At 41.6% G+C, this 21,353-nt stretch overlaps 1 protein-coding gene across 2 annotated transcripts in view; it reads left to right on the top strand.

Annotated features, from left to right (window-relative positions):
• Window positions 1-12,890, top strand: part of LOC124712518 (U-reduvitoxin-Pr21-like) — a 177,464-nt gene extending 164,574 nt beyond the window's left edge. The window contains exons 6-9 of one of the 2 annotated variants that reach the window (XM_047242828.1): window positions 3,298-3,399; window positions 6,297-6,446; window positions 10,639-10,758; window positions 12,709-12,890. In XM_047242828.1, coding sequence (XP_047098784.1) covers window positions 3,298-3,399; window positions 6,297-6,446; window positions 10,639-10,754 — 368 coding nt within the window. In that variant the 3' untranslated portion in view covers window positions 10,755-10,758; window positions 12,709-12,890. The remainder of the gene's footprint in view (window positions 1-3,297; window positions 3,400-6,296; window positions 6,447-10,638; window positions 10,759-12,708) is intronic. The other variant, XM_047242829.1, reaches the window with a different exon arrangement.
• Window positions 12,891-21,353: the final 8,463 nt, after the last annotated feature.

Here is a 21,353-nt window from a genome sequence, read left to right as displayed (position 1 = left end):
CACTGTATAGATGTATCTCACCAAGTGAGGTGAGCATTGACTGAATCAGTAGAGCTTGTGCGTATCCGGGTTAAAATCACCCTTCACCTCTCCATAAATCATTTTATGAGGGCTCCAGATTGGGTCCTAAAATAACAACTCATCACCATCACACTACACCAACGCCTTGGCAATGCAGCGATCCACCTCTCCCTCGCCATCATCAATATTAAGTTGTAGTTGTAGCTGTTGCAGTTCTTTCCACTCAGAACAGTTCACAATATGGATGTTCTGGGCCTGCCTTTTGATACTCTTTGCCCAGTACATTTTTCGCAAACTATTTTTATGAAGTTTTTATGTCAATCATAAAATGTATGACTGGAATATCAACCAGCCACAAATATCATTTAAAAATGTTAATTTAAATCAGGCGATTTCCGGTTACGGATTTATTGCAAATCCACGTTCACATGTCTCTTCCAGATATCTTTCTTTCCTGCTGGGACCTTGTTTTGTACTCGTTTCTTGACTGAAGACTGTAGCAAAGATGGTTCTTGATTTGGTAACTTAAGAGAAATTTTTATCTTTTTAAGTTCATGGAATGATTTTAAACGTAATAAAACATGAAATGTGCCTCTAACATATGTACTGTATATTTCTGTGCCACTAATTGGTTTTGTATATGCGTTACGCATTTTAAAGCAAAGCTTTCCAATGCGCCAATGCGTTCTCAGTTTTATTGACGTTCATCACTATTATTTACTCTATTTTTAGCTTGAATCCATATAGCATTTTCATTTTGGTTGCATCCGTCTACTGTTACCTTCGAATTTTCATTGCAATTGTATATGTTGATTCAAAAGTCATGTCCCATGGGACAAATGGGGAGAAACAGAATTCCACTGACAAACTTTCAGAGATGATAGTACGGACAAAAAGAAGAGAAAATGGCTAATAAACATAGACTGTAGAATGCATACATTAGGAGCTATGAGCACTTCTGCATCTTCGATACTGCAAAAACCTATTCTACCGCTGCATCCTTTTTTTCCATATTTTGAGAGGCGTTGGTAGAAACCAAAACGAGAAAAAACATGTCCACTAGACAAGGGCTCTAAAGGGCATACCTTACGAACAGTGAGTGCTTGTTCAGTAGGTAAGACGTGCACCACAGAAACGAAGATGAAAAGGTGTACATAGCTCCAAGTACAAGTGGAATATGCGTATATGCTTCTACTTTTTAATCATCGAGAGTCTAAGATTACGTAGGAAACGCAAATAAGATATCTTTAATTGAAATTACGGATTCGAAAATACACATAACAAAATCTTACTTAACGTAACGATAATGGCGACGTGCTATTTAGAATACATTTTAAAAACCGCGGATAGAGGGTATTTCTCACACTAGAGCGTTATGAAACCCTATAGGACAGTTACCGCTGAAGATACACGCCTCCATGTGATTTAAATTTCATCAGTTTAGAATTCCGTGACATCTTTATTCTTATAGGAAATATTTTGCGTTTTAATTCATTCTTCGTGGTATTTTTCGGGATTTCCTAAAAGAAGTAATCGTTACTCTTAAGTAATTTGGAATTTTCGCGCTTAATGCATGGATTCTACAAACACTATAAAAACGACGATTACTTTCACCATAATATGTGTGAGACATAAACGATTCTTAAAATGTTTTCCGAAGAATGAAATCGTCAGACAAACAGCCACGGATCTTTCTTTGGTATGCGGTACAACAACCCAACGGGAACGTACGGCAAACTCCCCTAGCTCTTGTTACGATAAAATTTTATGCAACAAAGAATGAGTCCGGGTGTTTGCGAATGGTCTTTCACTGCGACGCTCTTACAATATTCTTACTTACGCAGTTGATCTGCAGATTCTTCATCTTGTTCCGAAATCTTTTGTTGATCAGTTTATCGTGTAGTCAAAAAATTTAAAACCGGAGTGATACAAAGCAGCATTATTGGGAAGTTTAATGTTTCTTTTATTTTCTACTTTTATTTTTATTTTTTTTATATCAGAGTTCATAACACATCTTCGTACTTCCACGTTGCCAGAGAATGATACTGAAACTGATATGAACTAGTTAGCATGGAGTGTTATTACAACAAGAAATCGACCGACGCTACAATCAAAGGAAAGTTGACTACGGGGAACTGCACCAATTCGTTCGGTAAAACCGCCATTAAAGAAACCGTGTGTTCGCTGCAGATGATAGTCATACAAATCATTCCGAATTACATACGTCTAAGATATTTTCAAAAAAGTGTTAACGATGAATGGATTTAAAAAAGGTGAGTACCGTAACTGTATTGAGAGAGGTCTCATTTGCTACATCAGTGGAAATATCACCAGTTGGACTAAGACGAGTAGTTCAAGAAACGTCAAGTTGAGTACGGGAAATCCACGAACTTATCCAACGCCTAATTCATTTGTACAGTATATTTTATAACTAGTCTACATAAACATTTTTTTCATCTTAATCTTATTTGTGGAGACGGGTTTGTGAATGCACGTCCAAGTGCATGAAAATCACATTACTGCATTCGTTATTGTTACGAAAGTCGTATTCCTGATGCTTGAATCCTGTATTGACACAAAAATTAAAAGCTCGGTGGACATCTGTGCCACAAGGAGCCATTTGCATGTTTAAAAGCTAAGCTAAATGAGGCGTCATTCATCATTTGGTTTTGCAGTTCTTCCAGATGCAGGGCCTGCTGACGAAATTATAAAATTTCAGGTGCACCTGTTGTTGAGACAATTGCCTTTGATATAAACCGAAACACGTTGCACGCCCTTTGTGTCATTGTTGTCGGATTCTTAAAGGGCTTATTTCAATAGTGGTACAAGTCCATTTTTGTTCATTGTGAGATTTATAGTCCTGAAGCTAAATGAGCGCTGAAAAATCTGCAGTTGAGACACCAGAAATATTCAGGTATATATACTTCAATATTTCTGGTATCTCAACGCTTTCTGGTATTTCAGCGCTCATTTAACTTTAGGACTCTGTATCTCAGAACTTGTGCCATTATTCAGTAGAAAATGAAGCATGTTCTTCAGTAGAGAATTATTTGTAGTGTGGTTCTCAGCAAGTTTCTTTGTCTGAATAGTTGCATGCTGAATGCATATACATGACCCAAAACATCATGTTGCCCCATGAAAAGTAAGTAAGGAAACATAATGTAATGATGTTCCCGGCAAAACCGCAGAACGCTTCTTGACAGCTACAAAGATGAATATTAAATCCTGTCTGAGACATTAAACACATTTTCATTTGCTGGTTGGTTTTTGTTCTAGAGTGTACTCCAGGAGCCAAGAAGAAGGAAGACTGCAACACTTGTACGTGCACTGCAACAGGCGTCTGGGCCTGCACGCGCAGGGGATGTATTACGAAGAGAGGTAAGCGGCTGTCTGCTTCATTTGAGAGTTTCCTCTGTAGTTTAACGAAATACAGGTGTCGAGCAATAATTGTGTTGACATTGTTCAATAATTTTTCGTCCATTATAGTGTAGAATGCAAGGTGTAATAAAACATGCAGTGTAGCATGCAACGTGTCATGAAATGGTACGGACAAACATCAAAGAGTTGTAGAGGGTCTCATGAGTAACAAATTCAGTGCAGGAAGCCCAACGTCGATTCAGGGCGTTGAACTCACAGGGGCTGATAAGAGAGGTTATGGCAGCTAGCGTCAGCTCGCTGGTGGGCCCGTAATCAGGACTTCGTGCAGTGGAACTGTTGTTTGTTATTCAGTGTTGTCGAATGACTTCCACAAAGTAAAATGGATACGATAGAGGTGAGTCCTGCATAGATAACCACTGGCCCCTACATTTACAACGCTCTGTAGTGTCATTGGATGACAGTTCCAAACACGGGATTTTATTAATGGTTTCTTTCAAATACAGGTTGTGCAAAATGAGACTGACGCCGAAAATATTTCTATGACTAACACGCAACTCACGTTTGTTAATGAATAGGAGAGCTGCCCACCACAAAAAATTCTGGAAACGCGATTTAGGTGCGCCAATTACGTACTGTCACATGTCTGTGAATGCGCATCTCCCACACACTCTGTCGCGAGTATTTCACAGCGTCGTTAAGTCTAGCAAGGGGAGGCCGCCAATTGTGAAATTCAGATTCGATTCATACTGCGCATAATAAAAGCTCATGGCCAGAGGTGTAATGTGGCAAAGCACCAAGATGCACTTCTCAGCCGTTGTCGAGAAAATCGACAGTTAAAAGAAACCGTTGCAGTGAAATACTCTCGACGATTAGTAATTTTCTACAGCGTCGTGGCGCAGCGGTAAGCTCTCGGGTTCGTAATCTGAAGGTCGCCGGATCGAATCTCGCGCCATGCAATTTTTTTTATTATTAGTTTTTTGTAATTCAAGTATATATATATATATATATATATATATATATATATATATATATATATAAAGTATTAATGAATTGCTTATGCATGTTGGTGAAGGCGGATCGGTCTCCAATTGTACCGCCTCCATTTTTCCGTTTTTTTTTTTTAACAGGGTGTACCAAAGCTCTCCCGTCCGCACTGATTTTCGACAATGTTATAAGTTGCGCTAGGGACCGCATCTACCTTCTGTCGAAGCTAGCAGGCAACTACGCTGTTATGCGGCGGCTCGTTTCGGCCCATTCAACATCTGTCATTCAAGTGTAACGAGCGAGTAACGGAGTTTATATTTCATACCTGCCACAGCAAATTTGTGTTCGTGGGGTCTCTATTCTATTTCGAACGTTTGACTTACCCTATACGTATTCGTTTCGGAATATCGTTTCTACGTCTTCCGTTAACTATACGTGATTAACATTATGAAGACAATTAATAACATTTGTGAAATACAACTTTGTTTGCGGAAAACATAATGATGTTCGAAGTCGCCAGTTTTTCCACGACAAACGACTTTCAACAACTTATTATATGCATAATTGTTGCAACTGATTGCCGGGAATTATATATATATATATATATATATATATATATATATATATATATATATATATATATATATATATGAATTATGAAAAACAAATATTAAAAAAAAAAAGTTGCATAGGGCGAGATTCGATCCGGCGACCATCGGAATACGAACCCGAGCGCTTACCGCTGCGCCACGACGCTGTATAGAACCATTAATCGTAGAGAGTTTTTCACCGCAACGGTTTCTTTTAACTGTCGATTTTCTCGACAACGGCTGAGAAGTGCATCTTGGTGCTTTGCCACATTACACCTCTGGCCATGAGCTTTTATTATGCGCAGTATGAATCGAATCTGAATTTCACAATTGGCGGCCTCCCCTTGTAAGTGGGTGAGAGGAGCATACATGCTTAGTGACCATTTGAACGTAATATCAAACGGTGCTCATGATAAAACGACGCATGCTCATTTTCGAGTATTATACGAATCAGAATTTGTGTAAAACGTGTGTGGAACAGTTTAAGCAATGGTTGAAGAGAGGCGCTTTGCAAAACCTCCAGCAAAGCCTGCAGTGCCTAAACTTAGTGGTAAAATGAAACAGGGTCTGTAGCGAAGTGCCAACCTCTCTTTGGCACCCGGTTCTTTGGACGACGCTACACGTTTTACGGTACCGATACTGTTCCCACTTCCGAATTTTTTTTTAGACCGAAGAAGTTGTTCTATGATCAGAATTTTCAAAATGACGAAAGTGTATAGACAGCCCACAAACACGAGTTGCTATTTCACGCGGGCGACTTCTATAAAGAGGAAGCTGCTCCATCAGCGTTAAGAATGCCTCAGTCATCTATGTCTACATCTGCTTATGTACTCGCTAGGCACCGTATGGTGCATTGCAAAGAGTACAAAAAAAATAGAGAAAAAACTGACTGCCTGTATGGCTCCTTATACACTCTACTTTCTCTTCACTAAACGTACGTTGGCGGCGGTAGAATCATTATCGAGTCAGCTGCAAATGCTGGTTCTCTAAATTTTCTGAATATTGATCCGCTAAAAGAACGTAAGTGGTGAATTTGATAACACAAAGATTGTTGGATCTGCCGCAACAAATGTTTCCCTGTACCTATATTTTCATTCTGTTTGTTCCAGGTAAATTTTCTAATTGTACGTTCTTTTGTACATAGTTTCAGTACAAACTGGAAATAAATGCAAGTAAATTAAAGAAGAAATTGTGTATCGTAAATATAGGATAATGTTAATGAAGAAGGAAAACTGAGTGACTTGTCTGTCTACGTATACAGCCACATTTTGTAGAGGCTTCCCGGTTCCCTGAACATGAGCTTAATGTATTGTCGCTTCACAGAGGCAGAGGAGTCACCCATCGTGAAACGGGAAGCCCAGAGCTGTACACCCAACTCGACCTTCAAGAAGGACTGCAACACGTGCACGTGCAACAGCAGTGGAACGTCCGCCATCTGCACCCAGCTGGGATGTCTCAGCCGCGGCCGTAGACGTGAGTCCATCTCTCTCTCTCATTTCCGTTCTTCTCACTGTGCTTTTCTTTGAGTTACAGCAGTTCTTCCCGTGTATGGCTCTAATTTTAATGAACTGTGTTACTTGGCCGTGACACATCGGGCGAATGTTACTTTCGTCCCTGAGTTTTACACACTAGTGAATTACCGGTAACTGTGCTGCCGTACAGTTCTCGTACTTTTGTTTCCGATCTCATCAGAAGGAATAACAAGCAGACTTTCACTAGCTTTAAATGCTTATGCTTATTCAGAATACTGACCTAAGACACAACACTCACAGAGCAGGTCAAATGAAACTAATTAACGACGTGGCGTGGTGACTGGTGGATTGCGAATCTATAGCTGTGTAGTTGAATAGAATTCCGCAGACGACACGAATGTAGAGCGACTCAACAGTAAATGAATCGCACCGTTGTTGACCAACCTGGTACAATTGAACTGCAAGTAATAAATAAACTCTGCCTGCCATTGTTTTCTCTACAATCAGATTAAAGAGACCTCAACTGAAAATCATTTTTTCCCCTGTACCGTGGAGGTAGTGGATCTGTACAGCATGGGCTCAGTTGCCGAAAAAAAAATAAACTGCTTAATGATAGGACTAGGGGTAGACTATAGACCAGTAACAGACGGGAAATATTAATTAAATTTCATATATTCACAATGAAGCACAAAAATGCGAGGCAATCTCGTTACATAGAGTGGGATTTTGCCAACCCAAAATTTTACCGTACAGCGCTCCGCGTGCTTGATAATTAAGAATCCAGAACGAAAGCAATGTGCCATGAGTAATTACAAATTGCGAGCACGCAGACAGGGACAGTGAGACTAAGTTTACCTCCCTAGTGATTTTGATTGAGAGCGACTACTCCCTCGCAGTGTATTTGCAGTTTAGCAGTGGACGAATGTGCTATGAACATTTTATTGCGAATGTCCTGACAAAAGGTGAACGAAATTGTATCGTGAAAAATGCAGCAACCACAACACTAGTGGTAGTCACAAAGTGATGCTTACCAAGGACAGCAGCGAACGGAGGCCAAGAGGTCGTCTCTCAGCAGTAACCTCTGAACCCACACAGCTGTGTGCTTCCTGCGATAGCAAATGTTCACTGGAGCCAACTTAACTGTGGGCGGAGATGAGGTTCTTCGCTTACGCCTTATGCAGATGGGCAGTTGGTGGTCCTGAGGTGGTGCCAGCTCTCTGTGAACAAGGTTATGGTTAGCGTCCCTCTGCGCTGCTGTTCCCTTGATTTGGTTTTGAAACTAACGGAGACTGGAACTTCTACAGATTTACGTGATCTTGAGTATTTTTGAATTAAATGATTGGTGACCAAGAAAATTTCCTATAAGTTTGCAAGCTCCAGCAGAAGCGATTTTACAGGTTAAGCGTAGTGTGAAGTGGAAACAGAAATTCAGATGTAAAGTGTGTAATACAGCGAACATCTGTTGCTTGAAGAAGTTCTAGCAGTGGAAGCAAATGCACAAGAAAATGTAGATCACACCTGCAATGCTCTTCTGTGTGAATAGTAGCACACAAGTCATTTCGTTTATTACATTGTAATGTGCAAACAAGCAGTAAAACCTGAGGTAAAACGACTTAGAAGACACAAATCTCTGTTAGGTATAAACACAATGGTGTTCACATACAAAACTGTTTTATTTACATAAAGAAGAGTGCATGGATGTTCCAGAACGCCTCCCACACGGCGTGGATCGATTTCAACCAAATGTGAGACTGCAACTTAGGTCTCACAAGTATCAGCACAGTGTGGTTCATAAAATCCTAACTGTGACAGTAATCGAGATACAGGCAAATAAGTTTTTTTTTCGTCCCATGAGGTGTAGGCTCCCTGTATGACAGGCGTGTTGTGTGGGAACGTATCAGAGAGCCAAATCTACTTGCTTTGCAGGGCAGCGTACATGTCAGGGATAAGAAAGAGTGTTCTGGGCCTCAACACATAGGCTGCCCTGTTGTGTTGGAGTTGTATTGGCCTTCTTTATCGACCTGCGTTGCACAGCAGCCTGTACATCAGGGACATATACATTATTTTGAAGCCCCTGATACGAGCCTGTCCTGTCTGAAAGGCATGTTGTGGGAGTAGATTAGCTTGCTTTATTGAACTGTACTGTGGGTGCTGTACATGATGATGAGCATGGCAGGAACCAGGCTGAAATGGATAGAAGAGAGCGGCAGAGTGATGGGGAGTCGAAAATGGATAAAGAGAGGGAAAGAGGGGAAAATGCATGAGGCAGATTGTCGAGGGGTAGGGGGCAGATATGAAAGGTAGAGGGGAGGTGGAGGTGGTGAGAATGGTTCAAATGGCTCTGAGCACTATGGGACTTAACATCTATGGTCATCAGTCCCCTAGAACTTAGAACTACTTAAACCTAACTAACCTAAGGGTATCACACAACACCCAGTCATCACGAGGCAGAGAAAATCCCCGACCCCGCCGGGAATCGAACCCGAGCACCCGGGCGCGGGAGAGGCGCTAAGAGAAATGGAGAGGAGGATGTGGTCAGAGGGAGGAGGAGGAAGTCATGGTCCAAAAGAGGGGATGTAAGTAATGGGCAAGGATAGGGAGAGGAGACGGATGAAGAGAGAGAGAGAAAGAATGGGGAGGAGGAGACAGATAAAGGTGAGAGACAGATAAAGGTGAATAGGTAAGGTGGACAGATAGAGGCAGAAGCAGAGGACACATATGTGGGTAAAGCGAAGGGGGAAAACTAGTGATTCCATGTAAAGCAAGGTGTTTCCTGCTTGTTCCAGCTGCTTGGCTGAGATAAACAGCCTGAAGCGTATGCTTCACTGGGTGTAAATATGAATCCAGAATTTTCATCGTTTTCTCATTCTTGTGTAATAATAATAGAGTACCACGTCTCCCTGACTCTGTACTCCACACGCCAAATGTTACAAAAAGACACTCAGGTGCAACAAACAGCACGCTAGCACAGGGCAACTGCAGTTTGTCACTCCAGAGAAGCGCTGAATGTATAGCTGCGTTGCCAGCCACTCAGCAACCAGTCACCAACTTAGTCGGCCTACCGGTCCGTTTCTTTTGAGTCACAGCAAGTGCGGAAGGCCTAATAGTTAAACTAGAATCAGGTTTAGACGGGTGACCCGAACACGCCTATACTTCACTTGGCCTGTCAGCTGAAGCATCTGAGGTGGTCCTCCTACATTTCCTAGCTCCAGGATATTATACCGCTCCAACAATAAAAGTGGAGGACTACGACGAGAATTTATAAAGACTCCTTTCTGTGATGTAGACGCATTCTTGAATAGTTACTTCCAAAGCCTCGTCTGGCCAAGTAGGTTTAAGTTTTCTGTGGGATATCTGCGTATCTTGAGGTGGTATCTGGGGTGATTCCCTTCTAAAAATTCGCGTCCGATTCTAACCTCCCGTCATTGTCCATTCTGTTTATCTGTCTGTTCTGTGCTTCCGTACGTGGTATCGATTCTGAAGTTTTTCCGCTTTTTCTCACATTCTGGAGCTTCTGCTCTCTCGGTTCATTCCATGTTCCTGTTCCTTTCTTCTATTTTGAGATCATGCTTCATCTGTCGATTCTGATCTTCTGTTCTTTCTGTCAATTCTCATCGTCTGCTCTTCTGTTCATGCTGTCCGTTCTGAGCTTATGTTCTTCCTGTACATCCTTAGCTTCTGTTAGCTTCTGCCCATTCTCCGCTTCTGCGCCTTCAGACGATTCTCAGCTTCTGCTCTTTCTGTACGTTCTAATATTGTTCATTTGCTATCCATTCTGAGCTCTTTGCCTTCGGAACATTTTGCACTTCTGTTCAATCTCTCCATTCAGAGAATCTGTTCTTCCTGTACAGTCTGAGCTTCTTTTCCCTCTTTCCATTTTCCGCTTCTGTTCTGTCCATTCCCGTCCCATCCAATGTTCTATATGCATTTTATTTTTCGTCGTTCTCGTGTCTTATTATATGAAATGTGACAGTTAACGTATAACATTTTACAGTTGCAGCGGATGTCGCTACTCCTACAAAAGCGTTTCTACAACTGTTTCCTGCTTTATAATAAACACGCATGTAAATTGAAAACTTCTTGCAATAATTGTGAAATGTGCTTCGGTTTTAAGTTCTTTTTTACTATGAGGAAAAGCTGTTTTATTGCCCTCAGAGGCAGTTATTTGAATCTTGTTTGATATTGTGTTGCAGAGGTGAATTGCACTCCTGGAACGACCTTCAAGGACAAGTGTAACACCTGCCGCTGCAGTTCCAATGGCAGGAGCGCCGCCTGCACCTTGAAAGCGTGTCCCCCTGGCTCGTATTAACCAGGTACGCATCCACTCCGTTTGACGTTCGCCTTTGCGAATGTCAGATCTAAACTAGTTAGGGTTTTAATGCTACAATTAAGGCTGTCATGCCCAGTTTTACGTCAGCATAGCTTCCGAACTGAAAGGTCGCGCTGGGTGTGTGAGACTTCTTTGCCAACGTTTCACACCCATCTGTGGGAGGCTTCAGAGACCAGAGTTAAACGAAGTGAAATACAAATGGTGAATTTGCATTAAGAGAATAGTGCCTGACTTACTTTTAATTGACAATGATGTCACTGGCCAAAGGTTATCACACATTAAGTGTCACATGACGTATGTTTGTGAGTCACATTCCACTCATAGAACACTAGTGAACTCAGAGGACCTTGAGGTTTGCCAGTTTCTGTCTCTGAATGTATCTCCCTCAGATGGAGACAAAACGTTAGTAAACATATTCATACGTCAACTATGTCCTCTGAAACACGACATTTTAACTATTCTTTGAGATGCTGGCCTAGGCTGTTTACAGTGCTGCAAGTTCTGTAGTCCCTATTTTAACGATAAAAATTCTAAATACCAAGTAACTGTAGACTTAGTGTGTGTGTGTATGTGTGTGTGTGTGTGTGTGTGTGTGTGTGAAAGAGAGAGAGAGAGAGAGAGAGAGAGAGAGAGAGACAGTGCGTGAGTGAGTGAGTGAGTGTGTGAATGTGGGTATGAGTGAGTGTGTGGGTGTGAGTGTGAAATGAGGGAATAAGCATGTGTGTGAGTGTGAATGAGTGAGTGGGTGTGTGTGTGACTGTGGATGTGAATGAGTATGTTAGTAATTTATATTTCGACGTAGTATGAGTGTGTGGGTGTGAGTGTGAAATGAGGGAATAAGCATGTGTGTGAGTGTGAGTGTGAATGAGTGAGTGGGTGTGTGTGTGTGACTGTGGATGTGAATGAGTACGTTAGTAATTTATATTTCGACGTAGGCCTTTCACCTTAATTTATTAATAAGATTTTATAGTGGCCTAAAATATAGAAATAATTACACTTACATACAGCACATTTCATTCTCATAGTTTCTTATTGTACTGGTGTGTATATTTAAGGGCAATGGAGATGCCCCTTATCATACTGAGACAAACTGCAAATGGCAAAATATAAATTGCATTTTTTTCAGTCTTAGAAGCATCTTTGTCTCAAAATCACTGCACTATTAGTAGTAACAGAGGAAAGATAAATTTATCAAAGATTTTACTTACATGTTCTTCATACTGATATTTTCTATTCCAGTGTAATAAATAACCCAACATTTTTTAAATATTAAAAAACTAATTTCCGGCTAAGACTCCATGGAAGAAGAAACTAATGAGGCCTTGACTCAATAAACATCGTCATGGGTGTCACTAGTGTGAAAAAGGCACGAAATACTAACTATTGAGAGAACGCTTTACTATTCTTACAACGATTCATTCTGTGCGTTCCTCAATCTTTATTATTTATTTATATGCCTTTTTAAATAGTTGATACTTTCACAATAATGGCACTGTCCTGTACTTCCTATTTAAATATAACGTTGCGTCATTTTTAAATCTCAAGGTAGCGAGGGTGGAGGAAATGGACAGGGACTGGGGACTGTGGGACTGTGGGCCGGCCGTGAGGCGTGCAGAGATAGTCTTCACAATTGCAGTAACATTGCATCCCGGATGACGCAGGGATTAACCACTGCCTAGTGAGCAGGAGATACCGGCTTCGAGTTACGGTTTGGGAGACATTTTCACTCGTCCTCGCTGATTCCGCGTAATGTGCCGATGCAACTGACATTTGTAATCCCTTCACTTCTCTCTCCGTCGTCCCCCCCTCTACCTTTAATTTTCATATGGTGTAGATATTATTGATGCTGGTTAAAATTACTAACAGATCCTAACTTAATCTGAATGAAATGTTCCTCATACTGGCATGTGAACGTTTTGATTTTTCTTTTCAGCGTTCCTTCGTGAAGGTGACTGATTGTCCGAGAAGTTCTCTGCGGTTAAATGGAAATAACGCCATTTCTGTGATGCAGAATCTCTGCAGCGAATTATCTTCATCTATTTCCAATTTGTCTTTTGTAATTTTCTTATCGTCTTCAAACATGAAAAATAAACATAGTGATTGTAACCCATGTAATACAGAGTTTGTTTCACGGCCACCACTTTACCTCCATTTCATTTAAATGCAGTATTTCTATGTTTCAATTTTCTTTTTCTGTTCATTTCTTCGTAAAGTTATTATTTTTCTTTTTACAGTAATCAACAATACAATGGTCTACTTCTGTATGCTAATATTATACTGTCCGCACATGTTCGAAGGCTTCCACACCCTTCTGCTACCTGGGTGAGCTGTGGTGTTGGACTTCTAATTGACGTCCTTTATACTACACGCCAGGACGTATTGAGTTGCGCAGAGAGTGAATGATATGTTTGCAGATTTTCACACTTGTAGAGACAAATATCGAGCTTGTTTAGTATCTTTGCCTCGGTAATATGACCAGTTACACTGTTTGATCAAAAGTATCCGGACAGTTACGCTGTGTGATCAGAAGTATCCGGACACCGGGCTGAAAATGACTTACAAGTTCATAGCGCCCTCCATCGGTAATACTGGAATTCAATATTCAGCCCTTTGCCTTGATGACAGCTTTCACTCTCGCAGGCATACGTTCAATCAGGTGCTGGTAGGTTCTTGGGAAATGGCAGTGCATTCTACACGGAGTGCTACACTGAGGACAGATATCGATGTCGGTCAGTGAGGCTTGGCACGAAGTCGGTGTTCCGAGACATCCCACTGATGTTCTATAGGGTTGAGGTCAGGACTCTTTGCAGGCCAGTTCATTACAGGGAAGTTATTGTCATATAACCACTCCGCCACAGGCCGTACATAATGAACAGGTGCTCAATCGTGTTAAAAGATGCAATCGCCATCCCCGAATTGCCCTTCAATAGTGGGAAGCAAGAAGGTGATTAAAACATCAATATATGCCTGTACTGTGATAGTGCCACGCAAAACAACAAAGGTCGCAAGCCCCCTTCATGAAAAAGACGACCACACCATAACGCCACCGCCTCTGAATTTTATTATTGGCGCTACACAAGCTGGCAGATGACGCTCACCTTGCTATCGGATCGCCACATGGTGTACCGTGATTCGTCACTCCACAAAACGTTATTCCACTGTTCAATCGTCTAATGTTTACGCTCCTTACACCAAGCGAGGCGTCGTTTGGCATTTATCGGCGGTCGACAATGAAATCCAAGTCTTCTCACCTCCCGCCTAACTGTCATAGTACTTGCGTTGGACCCTGATGCAGTTTGGAATTTCTGGGTGATGGTCTGGAATGCTGTCTGCCTATTACACATTATCACCCTCTTCAACTGTCGGTCGTCTCTGTCAGTCAACAGACGAGGTCAGCCTGTACGCTTTAGTGCTGTACGTGTCCCTTTACGTTTCCACTTCGCTATCACATCGGAAACAGTGCACCTAGGGACGTTTAGGAGTGTGGAAATCTCACGTACAGACGTATGACACAAGTGACACCCAATCACCTGATCTCGTTCGAAGTCCGTGGGTTCCGTGGAGCGCCCCATTCTGCTCTCTCACGACATCTAATGACTACTGAGGTCGCTGATATGGAGTACCTGGCAGTAGATGGCAGCATAATGCACTTAATATGAAAAACGTATGTTTTTCGGGGTGTCCGGCTACCTTTGATCACATAGTGTATATCACGAACCAAATAAGTCAAAATTCGTAGTCATAAGATATAGGAGACTTTCCATTCCGTCTTAGGAAAAGCTGATTCTTGGAACTATGAAATGTGTCCATCTAAAATGAACAGTAATGCATGATCTAGTAACCATGGCCTATGCATCTATACAGGGCGAAGATAACGCTTAAAAAATATTAAACAAATCGGATGGGTGATAATAATGAGAAGTGAACTGGGGTCTCAGCATTAACCTGAACATTATTTTTCGTAATATTATTTTATTGGCTCCTAGATACACCAAAACAGCTACCGCAGGCCTTCCAAAAATTGTTAAGTAATTTAATACACCAAATTACACTCACATTAACGATAACACTTCAATAAGTATATTGGCGAAAAGGAATCTGCCGTTTAAGTTAAACTGGTTTCTGAATAAACAAAATTAACACACACACACACACACACACACACACACACACACACACACTCACACACATACACACACACACACACACACACACACACATGCAAGCAAGTATAAACCGATCGATTATATTTTACTGCCAACTTTTAACAAGTATACCTCAAGCTATTTATAAGTTCATAGTTGTCCAATGATCATGTATTCGATTAATGGTGCAGAAAACGTTCAAGCAGGTCTCTTTTCATTGCAGATTAGGAACTGCAGCCTACGTACTCAACTATTTGCTGGATGTATTCCATTGTTCGTCTTCCTCTACAGCTTCTCACCGTCCACAGCCTCTAGTACCGTGACAGTTATTCCTCATTCTCTAACCTCTTGACACATGTCCTATCGTCCTGTCCCTAGGTTTCGGTAGTGCTTGCTATGTGTTGCCGTTATCGCGCATTCTGCGGAGAATCTCCTCATTCCTTACCTTATTAGTCTCCTAATTATCAACATTCTTCTGTAACACCAAATGTCAAGAGCTTCGATTCTTTCTGTTCTGGTTTTGCCGCAGTTCATGTCTGAATACCAACAAAGTCGCTCTGAATAATGGCCTGCCACAGGGTTCGGCACCAGGACCTACTCTTTTCAGTCTCTATGTTGCCGACATGCCAGCCACAAAATCACGTAATTTTGCGTATGCGGACGACCTGGACATCGGGTATGAGAGTAAACATTTAACGACCTCGGCAAAATACTGAATGCAGACCTGCAAGTACTGAACACCTACTACCCCAAGTGGAATCTATTAAGACGTCTCCTTCTACCTGTCGGCTTGTACCAAGGGAGCAAGGACAGGATGTTGTTTGGTGGCCGTTACCCTCTTTTTATAACACAATCTCCATTAATAATTAACTGGGATTTCTATTCATAAGAATAGAAAATTAGTTAACTCAAGGTAGTTGTTGTGATACAAGCTCCCACGTTAGCCTCATTGCTGATGAAGTACAAAGTCCGCTATGTACTATTCTGTTCGCTATGTGCTGCCCGTCTCTGAGGTAGCGGTGTGGCTAAATGCTGTTGTGGCTCCCACTAAGCTGTGACTGATGATAGACCGGAGCTCACTCTGCCCTCACGAAACCACCAGCACCATAGTGCACCCTTACAATAAAGATACAAAAAGAAAACGACAACTCTCTATGAATGGCCAAAGCATCAGGCAGGAGGATAAGCCTAAGCACTTGGGAATGAGATTAGATTGCACGATAATGTATACCCCACATCTAGAAATTCCAAAACAGAAACTAAAATCCCATAATGCTATCCTGTCAAAACGTTGGCGTAAATTCAGCACGGTGAGTAGTTTGACAGCTCAATGTATAACTGGTTGTGGACGCCAATACCTTCTACGTTGTTCCTTTGAAGTCCCTGTTGTTTGCTGGTCGGGTGAAGCGGAGGTTATCTTGTCAGTGGGTCCGTTAACTGTCTGTCGGTTGGGTTGTCGTCGGACCGACAATGGTTGGGCCGACTGCCTGACTCACCTAAGCGAGCCTTAGTGTTTGAATTCCAGGCCGACCCCCGGAACTTCTGAGCGCCCTTGGATGTACTGCCTTTTCTTGTTTGTTCTTGTTGTTTGTACTTGTATGGCTTGTATCCGATTGTTAGATTAAGGTTGTTTTGCCTTAAGGCATCAGATGGTTTGGGCCTTCACCTTAATTTAAAAACTGTTTTACATAAAGCCTTTGGCATTTTTTAAAATTAATGTTACTGAGTCTTAAGTGTCGGGCCTTCAACCGATTTGAATTTAAGTTGTTTTGCTCTTAAAGTGTCAGATTCTTTGGGCCATCGGCCGATTTTAAATTAAAGTTGATCTGCTCTTAAGCTGTCACATGGTTTGGGCCTTCAGCCTAATTTGAGAACTGTTTTACGTAAAGCCTCTGGTATTTTTAAAATTAATGTTATTGAGTCTTAAGTGTTGAGCCTTCAGCCGATTTTGAATTTATGTTGTTTGCTCTTAAAGTGTCAGATTCTTTGGGTCTTCAGCCTACTTAAGGAACTGTTTTAAGATAAGGCTTTGCCTTTTAAATTTCTGATTTTGGTTGAGCTTTATTATTGGGTTTCAGCCGTTTTTAAATTAAAGTGCTCTTGCCCTTGAGGCATGAGGTTGTACGGTGCATTCAGCCGCTAATTAAGCAGATAATTAAAGCTGTGTTTCTTTTTAAATATTTCTTGGCTCTTATAAAGTTTGATCAAATAAAAGGTTGTATGTTCGAGTGTAACTGACAGACGCTTACTTTGGCCCCTTTCCACAACTTAAACTACCTGTCCTGTCCTGCGGGTTTAGCAGGGGGTCTCAAATATGTCGAACTTACATAGAAAGGATTGCAAACAGCACATTTTTGATAGAATCTCTCCGTGTCCTAATGCTTCTGACATTCACAGTTGGGCACTCGAGGAAGTTAAGATTGCTCATGATGATACAGAACGAAAAGTGCTCCTGCCGTAGCACAAAAACAGGCGGATACGTCCTGGGCAGAGTGAGGGGTGTAAAAGAAGGGAATTGGTTTTTCGACTTACCTGGCAGCTACAATGACATTTAAATCAAAATATCGCAACATATTCGCTATTTTTTACTAGTTACCATTATTACCCATGTCATGTAATATAATTAAACGCGTCAAGTGAAGTAATATGATACATGATATAATCCCCCCAGAAACAAATCCACCTCCAGAAATTTTATCTAAAGAAAAACTAATTTAGTTATTGCATGTACACTCTTCAACTTCTGATATTACATACCGTTTACTATGTCTGGCGAAACATCTGGACTTTGGGGACAGGATCAGTGGATTTAGCCTATAAAAACTGCAAGATGCAGGTGGGCCAACACCTTGCCGCTAAGGAACTCACTACACCGGGTACAAGGGTTAACTCGTAAAAAAAGCACAAATATAACAAGATATTTGTTTTAATTACTGAAGACGCCGGCCGTGAAAGCCTACACGCTATGATAAGATATTTTGATGTAAATGTTTTTGAAGCTGACAGGTAAGACAAAAGCCAGCTCCTCTCTTTTACAATCGTCACTCTGCCCAGGAAGTGCTTTCCCTTTTTGTGGTATGATAGGAGGATTTTTCATTCTGGTTCCCAACTTTTACTCTACCGTAATTTTGATATTAGACCGCCATAACTTGGCAACCAATGCAGTTTTTTGTCGGGCTACGACTAATCCGGTATAGGTTTTTTTTTTAATTTTCTTTCCAACTATGATGCTTCTATCTTAACAACGGATCAAGCTTTCACAAAACAGGACGACTATTAATAACATCCATTTGTCTATCTTCTTACAAAATTCACACAAGTTTGAGACGTATAAGTAGCGTATGTTAAAAAAAAAAAAAAAAAAAAAAAAAAAAAAACTGAAGCTAACTTGTTTTTTGCATAAAATACAATTGAACGTTGACTTTTTAAAGAAAGTTTTCAGTTTTATAGTAAGAATGATTACTCATTTGAATCGAATGACTGCAAACAGTGCCAGAGCAAACACTGTCATTCAATTCACGTAAAAATGAATATGACGTGCTACATCCAACTCGACTTGAAACCATCGTATCATCACGACAAGTAAACACTATTAGATGCAAAAAATTTCCTTTTCATTTCATCCATTTATCTACCTTAATGCAAAGTTTGAACCGAGTCGTACAAGTTTAAAGAATAGAAGTGGCACTCTTCGAAAACCTCCCAGAAAAACGTGTTTTTCAACATGTTTGCACTTGAAATCCAAACGATTTACATAGAAATGGCGCCATTACCTGAATATAGACTCCAGTACGCTTAGCATATTTTGCATAAGGAATTATTCGATCGGTACAATTTATCTCGGCGCCAGTTCCGGTTCGTCATTCAAACTTCCCGTATATATACCTTAACGTAGCTACAGTAAGACAAAAGATCAAATGACTATACAAATGACGCATGATCCAAACTAAACGAAAAACTTTTCACCCTGACTTCCTAGCTCAACGATTATCAGTTTTCACTTGCATTGCACTCTGGCGTCTCTTTTACGAGACTCAACAATTCCCGACAATGTGACAGTAGTATAACTTGCACTGGTGGCATCCAAAGATTCAAACACGTTAATGGCTCGGATGGTGACGTTGAAATAGCATACTCTGACTGTGGGATTCGTCATGTACGCATATTCAGTCTGCCGTTAGAAACTTCGAATGGCGTTGTTTTCCGGTGACTACGTCGCTATGGAAGTGCACTTGTAACTAGCTGTTGTGCTGGACCAAAAAACACTCGTCGGTACGGAAATGTGTTTTTAGTTTTACTTGTGGTAAAGGCCGAGTGGGTACCACAACACACAAGAAAATATTGGGTCACTTATCTATAACTTGAACAACATCAAACACTTAACACTTAAACAACCCACGCCCACACGATTGTCTACGTACACTGATGAACATTATGTCCATGGACTTACTGTGATATAAACCCGTCCAGGCGGTAGCAGCGTCACCTGTCGAGGAATGATTGCTTGTCAGACACTTGCACGGCGCATGTACAAATAGTCTCACTGAGCGTGCTGTCCGTGTGTAGAATGGGTAAGGCGGGCGATTTGAGGCTCACTGCGACGGCCCGAATACTCGGCAAGAGAATTTCGGAAAGACAGGATGGGTGTTCGAGGAGTGCCGGCTGGTGTGGCCGAGCGGTTCTAGGCGCTACAGTCTGGAACTGCACGACCGCTACGGTCGCAGGTTCGATCCAGCCTCCGTTATGGATCTGTGTGATATCCTTAGGTTAGTTAGGTTTAAGTAGTTCTAAGTTATAGGGGACTGCTGACCTCAGAAGTTAAGTCCCATAGTGCTCAGAGCCATTTTAACCTTTTTTTTTTTTTTTTTTTGGAGGAGTGCCGTGCTGAGTGTTTTCAACGCGTGGCGAAACCGACTGAGGCCACGTCCACAGGTCGTGGGGATGTGCGGCCACCCCTCATTATAGATGTTGGGTGTCGATGGCTTGTCATACTGGTAATACAGGACAGGCGTTCAACTGTGGCAGAACTAACATCAGACTTCAATGCTGGGCGGATTACTAGTGTGTCTGAACACACAGACTACCGAGCACTGCTAACAATGGGCCTCTGCAGCGGACGACCTACGCATGTGCCGATGTTAGCCCCATGACGGGCATCCATGGGTACAGTGGAGCTCGAGCAATCCATAACGGTGGCCAAGGAGTATCGTACACTGGTTGCAGATCACGTACACCCCTTCATAACGATCATGGTACCTGATGGCAGTGGCAGCAAAAAAATAAAATTAAGGGTAAACATCATGGCAACAATCGAACCAGCAAACCATTGACTACGTATTTACACTCCCCCAACACTGTTGAGTGAGCCACCCTACCCGCGGTAGTAGTTGCTTAAATGTTATACTCATGTGTCAGGAAGAACTTACGAACCATGTACAAGGACAGGAAAGACAGTCCTCGACAAATTCCATTTGTTTCTAATTAGCCCAGTCAGCCATGGTGCTAACTCAAACGCTTGCAAGGAACTTTGCGTCTCAACTAATAGTTATAGTCAAACAAACGAATAGACAGGGAGAACCGTGGATATGAGCTCGACTGTTGCACGTACCACCCCCGCTCCAGCGTCTGCGCAAGGTGGCCCGTGCGAGCACATTGGAGGCATGCGTTACTTTGCACCGCTGCATGCGCTCCCTTGATTCTATCTGCAACGACGGTGCGCGCCTAGAGCGCCGGGGAAGTAGCACAGCTGTAAACAAACATTTAAGAATTTGAGAGAAGAGTAGGCGTTCCACTAGCAGGGGTGTTTTCGAAACAGTTCTGGACGATTTGGGGTAAGTGAGCAGACCTTCTCGTCACAGAACTTCTGGCGGGTATTTGTAGAAAGATATCAGATGTATAGTTTTCAGTTACGTTTGTTCAGCTCGTGTACGTTAGGAAAAAGTTCTGGTTTCAGTCTATTTTAGTGGTTTTGGTTTTTCGTAGGATCTCTGTTAAACGTTAGGCAGTTCAACTCCCACCATCTATCGTTAACAGATTGGTATGTTATGTGCATCTACAAGGAATGTGAAAGAGTAATTCTTTTCCTTTATCAAACACGATTACCTCAGTTCGTCCGCAGTGAGCGCGTTTTTTACATTTCACCTCAAAGTTCTGTGATTACAATTGCCTAATGAACCATTTGATCTTATGTTCAGAAATAAAAGCTTGTCATTATGAATTAGGGAAGCTTTCACCATTTGTGCCAAAAAACCTGTGTATTCTAAATACTTTTTCCAACACCACAACCTGTACGAGACTTTCTATAGTACGCCCATTCGGTATTTAATTACATCAGGATGGAGTCATATGAGATATGTCATGCACTCCACCAAGTAACTGTACAACACCTGTTTGCACAAGCCTTACTCCGTCACGTGTAATAAGATTATCGTTA

The sequence above is a fragment of the Schistocerca piceifrons genome, chromosome 8, assembly GCF_021461385.2.
Source record: "Schistocerca piceifrons isolate TAMUIC-IGC-003096 chromosome 8, iqSchPice1.1, whole genome shotgun sequence".
Taxonomy (NCBI): domain Eukaryota; kingdom Metazoa; phylum Arthropoda; class Insecta; order Orthoptera; family Acrididae; genus Schistocerca; species Schistocerca piceifrons.
This window is presented reverse-complemented; position numbering and strand designations above follow the sequence as displayed.